This window comes from Pristis pectinata, chromosome 7 (genome assembly GCF_009764475.1).
Source record: "Pristis pectinata isolate sPriPec2 chromosome 7, sPriPec2.1.pri, whole genome shotgun sequence".
In the NCBI taxonomy this organism is placed as follows: Eukaryota; Metazoa; Chordata; class Chondrichthyes; order Rhinopristiformes; family Pristidae; genus Pristis; species Pristis pectinata.
This window is the reverse complement of record NC_067411.1, coordinates 88297462-88309336: the sequence shown is the minus strand read 5'-3', so window position 1 is coordinate 88309336 and position 11875 is coordinate 88297462. Positions and strand designations below refer to the sequence as shown.

At 36.6% G+C, this 11875-nt stretch overlaps 1 protein-coding gene across 15 annotated transcripts in view; it reads right to left on the bottom strand.

The window, feature by feature from the left end:
* Positions 1 to 243: 243 nt before the first annotated feature.
* The window catches only part of pja2 (praja ring finger ubiquitin ligase 2), an 88661-nt gene continuing 77029 nt past the window's right edge, over positions 244 to 11875 (bottom strand). For 14 of the 15 annotated variants that reach the window (XM_052020516.1, XM_052020504.1, XM_052020502.1 and 11 more), the window contains one exon: positions 2804 to 10575. In XM_052020516.1, the coding sequence (XP_051876476.1) occupies positions 10447 to 10575 (129 nt within the window). In that variant the 3' untranslated portion in view covers positions 2804 to 10446. Of the gene's footprint in view, positions 580 to 2803; positions 10576 to 11875 lie in introns of those variants that run through there. The other variant, XR_007956704.1, reaches the window with a different exon arrangement.

Genomic DNA, 11875 nt, shown 5'->3' with positions numbered 1-11875 from the left:
GTTGCTTCAGAGATGGAAACTCTGTGAGAATGGAAAGGGAGTGAGATAAGATGAAGTGTAATAAAGGTAGCAGGGGGGAATCAGTGAGTGTATTTCAGGAACAGGCAACCCCAGGCTACGCAAGGGTTCCTTTCCTGAGAACTGTCCGTAAACTGATATTTCCGTCTCAGAAATGAACAATTTCAATGAGGATCGATTAACATGAACAGTTATTTATTTATTGTTTTCCCTGTGTAGTTACAATGGTACCCAATCAGAATGTATCCATTGGCTAGTTTTGATGTTCTTAAAGTATTAATGGATGTTACATTGTTTGATAAGGTATTTTACAGTGTCAATGCAACATAACAGTCAACTTCCTGCCAGAGACATTTAAAACTATTCAAATAGATTTAAATAATTTATAGATACAATTAAAAACACCTCAAAATATTTTTTTTTAAAAAACTAAAATAAAGTAAAATAACATGAACACTTACGTGCACTTCTATAACAGGGTGGTTGAATCTAATCCCAGGCCAGCTATCTCTAAGTAACAGATTCACCAGGAGCACTTGGTTCCAGACCTCATAGTTGCCTCTACACAAATAGAGACAAAATCTAAAGTTTAGAGGTCAGGTAAAAACCTCTCTCTTTGACATCAAGGCAGCATTTGACTAAGTCTAGCAGCAGGAAAGCAAATAAAAAATAAAGTCAATTGAAATTAGTGGGAGAACTTTTCAGTGGTGAGAATCATGCTGAGCACTTGGGGAAATGGTTGTGGTTATGGGAAATCAATTGCATCAACCACAATAAATACAAATGAGTAAGGACCACCGCATATTGCGGCAGTTTCCTGTGCTCAACTATCTCCAGCTACTTCATTAGTGATGTTTCCTCCATCAAATATCGGAGAGTGTATAATGTTCAGATCTATTAGTTCCACAATCCATCACCATTATGGGATCAGAAATCATGGAGCGAGTGTTGGGGCTTAGATCATGAAAGTCAGAGAAAGAGTGCATGGGATGGAACCAGAAATAAGGGTTAGATGGGTAGATCTCAGAAAGTTAAAGACTGTCTCTCCAGTAATAACCCAGAAAAGGCCAGGTAATTTAAGTAATGATGAAGCAGATCTCAACCCTCTGCTTTAGTATTCAAGGAATTCATTCATGCTTTTTGTACATGGAGTTCAATTTATGCAAATTAAACATAGAAGTCTTTAAGATATCACTGCATACCCAGTGGCTTCTGTACACTAGAGTGAAAGCACATTAAGTGCTAACAACAATTCAGCATTTTACTCAAAGGTGAAAATGACCCTGCAAGATCAAACATTAGGCATCCTGCCTTAATGAATTTGAATGGAAAATACTAAACCAGCAGAGTACAAGTTAAATAATGCAGGTTATCATGCAAAACACAGGCCGTTAAATATCCAAGACAAAGGAAAAATATCTGTCTTTGACATCAAGGTAGCATTTGACACGGTCTAACATGAGGAATTTTGAAGTGTGGGGCTGTGTATGTTGACCAGAGCTCACAGCATAGCCAAACGTAATAATTTGCAGTAAAAACATGTTTGTTTGTTGGGTTCCATTCACGTTTCCTCACTTCCACATTTAATTGACCTGTCCCAAACAAAATCTTCACCTCGTCCTTTTCAAATAATGTATCCAAGCATGGCCTCAAATTTTGCTTCCTTAAGTCCAAGAGGCCTAGATTTAAGAAGATCTGGTGTACAAACTACTTTGTCATTCACTCCTGCACTTGTAAGATAAAGCACATCAAATCACCTTCCTCCAGAAAAAAATCTTCATATTACTTCAAAATTGTCCAAAACATCAAAACAAACCACAGATTCCTTTCTCGTTGACATGCATTTCATACAACAGAATCATCAGATCACTTCCCTGAACTCCTGTTCACTGTTCTGCCAGTCCTCTTTTACAGGAAGAGTGAGGAGCTTCTTAGCCAAGTTGGTAAACATGTTGCAACAAGAGAAAGGATGTGACTGACAAATCTAGAGTTTCCCAGGTAACAAGTTTGTGGAGAGTAAGATAAAAGGGAAGCTTATGTCAGGCACCAAGAATTTAATACTGCTGAAAGTCCAGAAGAGTGCAGAAGAAGTAGGGGTGAAATAAAAGAGAAATTAGTAAAACAAAGAAAGAGCATGAAGAACATTGACGAGAAAAATGTATGGAAATCCAAATATGCTCCATAAATACATGAGCAAAAGGAAAAAGGAGTAAGACCTATTTAACACCCTAGAGGTAACCTACATCAGGAACAAAGGATGTGTGAAACGTTTTTAATGAATACTTGCATCTATCTTCACAGAAGTGGAGCAATGCTTATGGAAGTGTGAGATATTAGCTGGGATAAGTACAGTAAAAGAGGGAGAATTAAGGAGTTTGCACCCTTTAAAGTGGAGAAATCAGCAGGCATGGATGAAATATATCCCAACTTGTCAAAAGAAGCATGCCATAAAATTATGGAGGCTCTAACCATCACTTTTCACCCCTCCCTGGTTACAGGAGTGGTGCTGAAGGATTGAAGGACTACTAACATTGTTCCAATGTTTAAAAAGGAAGAGGTAAAACCAAATGATTTTGGTGGTAGGATTATTAACGGAGGCACAATATAAACAAATCTTCATTCAAAAGGGCATAGATTTATCAAGAACAGTTAACGTGTATTTTTTAAGGGAAGGTCATACCTAATTTAGTTGAATTTTTTTGAGGCAATAACAAGGAAGGTCTACGTAGTCTTATACAGATTTTAGCAAGGCTTTTGACAAGATCCATGGACTGGTCAAAAAAGTGAATGTCCATGAAGTTCAAAGGCAAACTGGATTCGAAATTAACTCAATGGCAAAAGGCAAAGGATAATGATTGACGGTTGTTTTTGACTGGAAGGCTGTTTCCAGTGAGGTTTCACAGGGCTCAGAACAGTAAAACTCAGTTAATCTGGCACACACGGGACTTCGGTGGTGCTGGATTGGCAGAGTTTCCACACTATTGAATGTCATTCCTATTATATCTCCAACATACTTTTAGTTTTTTTTAAAAAGTGAATAATAAATTTTCCAGTGAACCTGGTGAGTTGAAAGGGAGCGCAGCAAGCCAAATGCTGAACCATCAACACTTCCGAGTAGTCGGATGGCAGATTATTAGAATTTTAATGTCCTCGGTCCTTTGTGCAATACATGTTGATGATTTAAACTAGGCAGCATGATAAAGAAGTCTGCAAATGATAGAAATGTAGGCCACATGGTTGACTGTTTGAAGAGGAAATCTTTAGCTTTTTGTCTCCCCTTTCATGTTCTCCTGCAGCATTTTCAACCAGTTCAACCAATCTGATTATGGAATTTCATGGGATTCAGGAAACCACATCAGGGCAGATCTCCTAATCTGCTGAAACTTTAGCCCAAATTCAGTACTTCTCTTATAGTCTAATATAGATGAAATAAATTAGATCCTAGATTAGAATGCACTTAAATGTTTTCTTGTCATTTTGTAACATGCATATAAATATGCTTCATAACCAAAGGGAATATTGCAAAAAATTAGTAATATTTAAATAGACATTATCTTTCAAAGTTATTTATTAATAAAAGTTCTTACCTGATTTGACAGTGGGTAATTACCACATAGCTAGATTTGTAATTTGCATGTGTACAGAGTAATGGGAACCTCAATGAGATGGAGGAAGGATCCATAGAAACTAATACTATACAACAAATATCTTGCTATCTGTGAGTATAAGAATACTGTCAGAAAGTAGGCCAGAATAATGGCCATGACACCTAAGAGGAGGAGGCCAGAAAGATGCAAATTGTAAACCTTACAGCCGCAGGGAATCAATCAATGGGGATCATAAATGAGCCTTTGTGACAGAAGTGTGCCCTACATTAGTATGTTTTACGTACTTGGTGACAAAATGAGTAACATCTCAAACTGACTTGAAAATATAAAGTATCATATTGTTACGGTCTATTTAAATAGAAAGGAATGAGGTTGTCTTTATCTCCAAGTTCCCAAAAACATCAAGAACTATGACCTCTGAGTTACTACCTGAGCCACATGGAGAACGGTGCAGGGTTAAGGAGATTGAAGAGGCAAACAGGTAGCCGAAATAGTAGTATGGGAAAGAGGAGTTCCATTTTATAGGGCCCTGGCATCAGTTCTGAAACAGGAACTATACTATTGATAAGGATTCCACCTGATGCAGGCTCTCACTAAGACCCTTATGGAAAGTTTAAATGGCCTAGTCACAATTACCTTTAATTTGTAAAAGGGGAATGAGCAGCATGTATAATGGTGCGAATAAAGATGGCTTGGTCTGCCATTCAAATTATTATCACCATTCTTACCCGACCAGATCTGGAGGACTGAACAAGTTGACCTACTGCCTCTAAAAGATAATCAGTGAGACCTCAACAGTGAATAGGTCAAGAACAAACTACCCCTGAGGGTCTGCCTCTGGAATACCCTGAAAGCTTTTGACAGAAGGCAAGATTGGGGTGGAGCTTTACCTTCTTCAAAGCTTTGTAACAGTTTACAGATGTTCAGAGACATTTAAGAATTAAGTGTTTTAAATAATCAAAAAATTTTAAAAAAGAACATTTTTAATTATTTCTTAGGTGTTCGTAAAAAAACAGAATTACTTACCTTTACCCATCTAGTTTACAGGGCCAGGGACCCCCATTTGGATGCCAGGTGTGGTGAGAACTGTTTAAGAAAGTTGGCTTCCCAAGGTTAGTGCCGGAGAATTCCAGCATGATCAAGTTCTGCTGTTGGACCCTGAGGAGTGCTATCCATTCAGCTGGGCTGCACACATCCAGGACTTAATTGGAAGCAGTTGAATGCTGACAATTCCCTACGAAACTGCTAGTCACTAATACGTATATTAATTCAGCCCAAACAATCTAAAGGTATCACAAGGAAAAAGATGAAAAGTATAACTAAACTAGAACAAAAAGTATATGCAAGTAAAATTGAAAGTGAGTGCAACACAATTATTTTACAGAACTACATGAGGAAAAGGTTAGGGTGTAGGTAGTGTGACCTTGTAAACTGGAACACAGAAATGGTAAAACGTCGAATTACCTTGAATTGGTATGTACAGTGGGAGAAAAAGAGTACATACTGTACACAATGAAAATAAATACTGAATTAAGAAAGAAAATTAACTAAAATTCATGACAACAGTATGAAGAAATAGCAGTAAAGAATTTCAATCACTAAAACAATTCCTATCCCAGGATTTTAAAACATATATGGCATCACTGATGTCCATCGTCAACTATAACCTTCCGAAGTTCCAATTTTTTAAACTGGAATTTCAGTTGAAAGTTTCCCAAGTCCTCCATTGGATTGGAAAATTGAACATGGTACTCTGCTGTTTAAGAAAGGCAAAAAAGGGAGCATTATAGATCAGTTAGTCTACCACCTATTGCTGGAAAATTAAGAGTCCATAATTAAGCATAAAATTAAATGTTGAACATTTTCAGCACATTAGATTTGTAGAGGCTAGGTCAGCCCTGATGAACCCAATTGAAATCATTGGAAGTAATGGACAGGAAGGTAATTACAACATTATTTATATATACTTCCAGAAAAGGATGCATTAAACTTTGCTCTCAAGAATTATTAACTAAACTCAAAAATGAAGGCATAAGTTAACATAGTTACAACAAAGGAAAATATTGAAAATGAGACAACCTGACTTACAGTGATCTGCATTTGTTCACAATATCATTTAGATTGGGGAAAGGCGAACTATGGGCTGCAGGCTAACCCTTGGCTTGACCCATAGGATGTACATGAATTTACTGTGTGATCGGTCATTACAGAAAGAAGATCACATCAAAGGGGTATTGAAGAGGAGATAGATTGTTGGGATGGGGGAATCATTGGGGTATATTACAAATGATAGATGGTAGGAAAGGTGGCAGGAAGATAATGGAAATAGAGACAGGCAGTTGACAGGGGTGGACATGGGGGTAAACAGGAGAAATGAAAAAGAATGATTATCTGGAGGAAGACAGGTGTCTCAGGTCCTCACAGAGCAGCCCAACTAAAGTGGAAACCTGTTACTAACTGTGAAACAGGCCTTGACCCTGCAGTTAAGACCTCTTTTACTGCTTTCATTGGCCTTGTATGCATGGCAAAATTTGAAAAAGAGATTTTTAAGCTATTTGACATTTAGCTGCCTCCGTTTACAAGCATGTCAAGTGAATTGCAACAATTTTGATTGACATTTACTTTGACCCAAAAATTGTTCACAAAAAGTTAACATCTGATCTAGTTAATGGAATTGAAATCACATGTTCAAGGTTACCATAAAATAAAAATGGGTATAGTACTGATGGAAACAACTAAATTACATAGTTTAAGTGAATGGGCATAACACTGGCAAATGGATTTCAGTGAAAATGCCACATCATCAATTTTGGATTGAAAAATAGAAAATTCTTTACAAATGTTGAAACACCAGAAATAATGGTGGTCTAATAGAGACTCAGTGGGTTCATATATAAAAATATTAAATTAAAAAAAATTAAAAATAACCAGACTAATGGAATGCCATGCAGAACAGCTGGGAGTAGCAGTTATGAAAGGACTATTCTAAGTTTTGGTTAGACATGGGGAATTTTAGGAGCAGTCCTGGGCACACTTTAGGAACGACATGTTGGAGGGAATGCTACACAGATTTACCAAAATGACTGGGGAATCTAGGAATTAAGGGGGCACAGTCCAAAGCTCTAAAATCCAAATCCACAAGCTTTTAAGAGTGCAATTACGTAATACTTTCATACCTTAGAACGTTTCCAAAAGTAATAATTGATAGTAGGTCAATTGTTAATTTAAAATCTGAGCTTGACAATCTTTTGTTAACCAAAGGCATTGAAGGATATGGAGAAAGAGTTACAGATCAACCATGACATCACTGACTGAAGGAACAGGCTGAAGGGGCGAAATTACCTATACCTCTTCCCTTGTGGAAACTGAGAATCTTTTGACATTAATTTCAGGCACACCAATTGTGATTTTCCAATACATGGTGGCAGGCATTAGCTCAGGAAAATCACTCATGTATGCACTCTGATTTCCTCACAACATGTACTACACTTCTCAAGTTATCTGTAATGAAAGGTAGAATGTTAAAGCAATTTTTTTTCCTCAGCCACAAACAAAACAGCATTTCCTTGAATTATGAGAAGGATGCATTCTGTAGGCCATACCTTCAGGAATTCAGGCACTTACATCCTGTTTGAACAACATTGATCAAAATTCTATACAACATGCTGAGACCATGAAACAGGCTGTGAACTGAAGCTGCTGCGAGGCAACAGTTCATTTCTTTCACAAACAAGATTAACGTTCTTCATTTTCTTGAAACAGGTTTTGCAGTCTGACTGTCCACTGAATGTCTGCACATTTAGAAAATTCCTCCTGGTGATGATAAGCTTAGAGTTCCTTTCCTCCATGTCTCTTCAGTAAAAATTGATGACATAGGACTAATTGGCATTAGGGTGAATGAGTTCCACATGGAAGGGACGATCACAAAGGGAAAGGGGCAAGGTTTGCTTCAATAATTGTCATGGGCATCATTTTAATGAAAAGGTGTCCATCAGAGGTAGGGGAGGGTGTGTGTGTGGGGGGGGGGGGGAGGTGGAGGGGGTGGTTGAGAGCAAATCTTTAAGTTTTACAAAGAAACTACAGACAGATTTAAACACATCTTAAAACACTGGGGTGAGTTGTATCCTGATTCCTAGTAAGAGCTAATTACATGCAAATTTTAGTTAGGAGTTAAAGCTGTGTAAGATTAAAAGTATAAAAGCTTCAGCAATGCTGGTACTTCTTTATAGTTTATAACATTGCTTATCATATAGGATGTTACAAGAAACTACAAGAAACTTGTGTTCTGTCCACTGTAGTATTACACATTACATTAGTAGCTTCAACAAACTTTTAGAAAAGGTCCGAGTGACACTGTTCTGAGTCTCAGATGACATTAACCAACCTGGATGGGCTCAAGGCCGAACAAAGCTAATCTGTATCAGGGAGGGATACTTACAGTTTCTGGAAATATATTGTTAAGCAAAATTTCATAAATTGAAAGGCTGGGCAAAATATATTTTGGTAAAGCATCTCCTTATGTATAGAGTGTAACTTGATATTAGTTAATAGAGATAAATCGTTTCATGAATTGAAGATGTGTATTCCAAAAAGTAAATGTCATAATACCAATAATTCATAAATCAAATACTTACTGTACCAAAAGCAGCTACAAAACTGAATTTACAAGCCCAGGCAAACTAATTTTCCATATCTTTCCAATATATAAATTCATGTGAGAATAAATAAAAATAACAAAAATGGGAAAACTTTCTCATTGGCATTCATATTTCATGCATTAGAGTGTAAATTAGGATACATATTTTTATTATAAAGTCTAATAAGCATATGGGCTGCATACTAAAATTAACTTTCATAATCCTGTGGGTGAAGGGATCTGATGGGAAACATCAGAATTATTTGTTGGCCCTTTAGGTAATGAAATGATAATATATGCTCCGAAGAATACAGTGAAACTCATCCCCTATTGTTCAGAAATCCTGATGGTTCAGCAACTGGCTCATCGATACTGATTCCCACATTTGCCTTAACACACCAGTGTTCTGTTTCCACACTCTCATTAACACACAGGGTCACCTGTTCCGCCACTGCCATGACAGACTAGGGCCCCGATTTCTATGCTGGATTCGCTGAAGCCCTTTTTCCTGTTCTCCCTGTAAACACACCAGAGCATCGGTTACTGTCTCCCTTGAAACTCATCAGGACCCCTTTTCCCCACACTCCCATTTAATTCCCTGAAACCCTGTTTACTGCTCTCCCTTTAATCTGCCAGTCCAGCATCACTGAAGTCCTGAGTACATCGGATTGATGGAACTTTAAAGTTCATAGACCTGCACAGCATAGAAACAAGCTCTTCGACCCACCACAGCCATGCTGATCATGCCTATCAAAACTGATCTGACTTGTCTGTATGAATTCCATATCCCTCAATGCCTTACTCATTCAAGTACCAGTCCAGATGTCTCTTATTACAGTTCCTCCACATACATATAGGTTACCATGATGATCCTTAAGGGGACCTAATCTCTCCCTAACTATGCTTTTACTGTTACTATACTTATAATTTTTAGAATTTTCCTTTATCCTATCTGCCATGGATATCTCATTGCCCCTTTTTGCCCTCCTAATTTATTGTACAAGTTCAAATCCTTCATAGTTTGAGAATTTAAATAATATCAGATTCATTTTAAGAATTGACTGATCTTTTCAAAGCATTATTGGCATTTTAATGTATTTATAATAGATAATATTCTCAAAAATCTAATATAAACTTCAAGACATTGTTTTAGTGATTTTTAAATACCTGTTTTTCTACAAGGAAGTAATCCCACTTTTTTTCTAGTTTTTGGGAAAAAAAATTAAATTCTAACAGAAAAAAAAACAATAAAAATAGATGAATCCCTTTATTTCTGAGTTATCAAGGAAAATCCCCTGCATGCAATTCTGATTAGAAACTTATTTAACATAGAAATCTGATCAGAAACTTAACTAAACGATGCTAACTTCAATGTTGGGCATTGTAAGTTATTATGGCAGTGGTCTCGCTTGCAAAATATGGAAGGGAATTCATTCAAAGGATTCTTAATGTAAAAATCTATCAAATTTCAAAGTTGCTAACTACCAAATACAAAGATCTGTTAAATACATTCCAGTTTTAAATGTTGAGATTATTTCTTTCTAGAATTTTGAATTAGCGATGACATTCAATTTAAAGAGTATGGCGGTGCTTACAGTTTTAATGATGCACTTTATTGGAGGTGAAACAGAACTCAATGCTGTTGTGATATCAGATGATGTCTTCATTTATGAGCACTGTGCTGGTCCCATTGTAAGAAACTAAACAATTTTATCCCATGGAACTAAGACAACTTCCTCACGCTCCATCACCCTATGTAAAGTCAGTGTGTTACTGCGTTAAACAAAAAAAAACCTCAGAATTAAATTTCAAAATAAACCTTCATACATTTGTGCCCAAAAGCTCTTTGCAAATACAATTATCAGCATCAAAATACATGATTTTTTAAAAATAAAATGCATATTTCGAATTTCATTTAAACAGAGAACAAATCAAACACATCATAAATCCACCCCCACCAAAATATTTACAAGGTCTAATTTGCTGTCACAAAAGTACAACCATTAATTCAAGTTTTTACATATAATTATAATGCAGAATTACACACCTCACCAGTAGTAAGACAGTTTTGTCAGCCTTTAACAAAATAAGCCTACAAGCAAAATCACAAACATATGTTTCATACTTTCTGCTCCTATTTAAATAGTGCAGTTTCCTTTTACATTCAATGGGCAGAATCCAGCTTCATCGGATTGTTGGACCGTCACGTGTAGGAGGAGGGGTTCCTGGTTCTGACAAAAATGTAGCAGTAGCAGCAGCAGCTTCTGGAAGTGTCGATGCGAGAATATGACGACAAACAGGGCATGTCCCAGACTGAGGAAAAAGTAATAGCAGTAAAGCCAATGCAATTCCAGCTACTCCATTCCTCTTTCAACTCAGTTTCTAGTCAAGATTTATTAAGATCTAGTCAAGATGAAGAAACATTTAGGTACTGAAAAAGGCAAATTTAAAAATCTGTCATCTGAAGAGCAGTCGTGCGATGATGAATCTAGAAATTCTTGCAGCAGCTATTAATATATACTGTAAGCATTATCTATCTGACAAATTCAATGGATTAAAACACATTACCAATGACAATAAGTTTACTGGCCTTCTACCTAAAAAAAAGTAGAGTTTGTCATATGCACAAGTACATGTGTACACAGGTGTGATGATTATTTGCAGCAGCATCGCAGACACATAGCATAAGATAGATTTCCTTTTAGCATATATACATAAATATGCAATTTTTGAAAACTGAGATATTTTACTTCTGCATGATTATTTAAAATTTCAGTGAATTTTCCAACAGTACTGGCATACACATGATCGTGGGGAGATGCAGGCAAATGGGCAAAGAGTTATCTCGAAAGACAGGTTAAAAAAAATGTCAAAAGCAGTGATTCCAGGCAACTCATCAACTACAAACAAACATCGAGAGAAGTATCTAAAATGATTCTGCATCAAGAATGAAATGAATATAAATTAACAGCATATCTTTAATTGTTTTGAAATATTTTAAACTTTCATACACAAATTGCTGCCTTTTGAACAAACGTAACTAGAAAGCTCCCTCTCAAAGAAATTTTCAGTCAATTCTCCCTTGTTCTGATTATGCACCCCTTCTAAGCATGCTTGAACCTTGGTGTCAATTTCATTACACCATCAGTTATCCTATTTTACTTGCTTTCAAGTCTCAATTCCTTTGTTAGCTCTTCGGAGCATTCAAGACCTCAAGTGCAAAAGAATATGTTGGAACATCAACAGGTTAGATGGCATTGATTTCAGGTTTTCAGTATCCTTAATGTGTTCATGTTTATTTAGTTGCCCTCCATGTATGCTATTTGATATGCTGAGGCATAATCATGCAAGAAGAAAAGGTCATTCATATAAATAAAATCATATTAATCAGGCTTCAGAAATACATTGTTTAATTAATTTATGGGATGTGGTTATTGCCCATTCCTAGCTGTCCATGAGAAGATAGTGGTGAGCTGCCTAATCTGAACTACCACAGTCCTTTTGGTGAAGGTACTCCCACAATGCTGCTAGGTGTGAAGTTCCAGTATTTAGACATGGTGACAATGGAAGAATAAGAACGTAAGAAATAGGAGCAGGAGTAGGCCATCTGGCC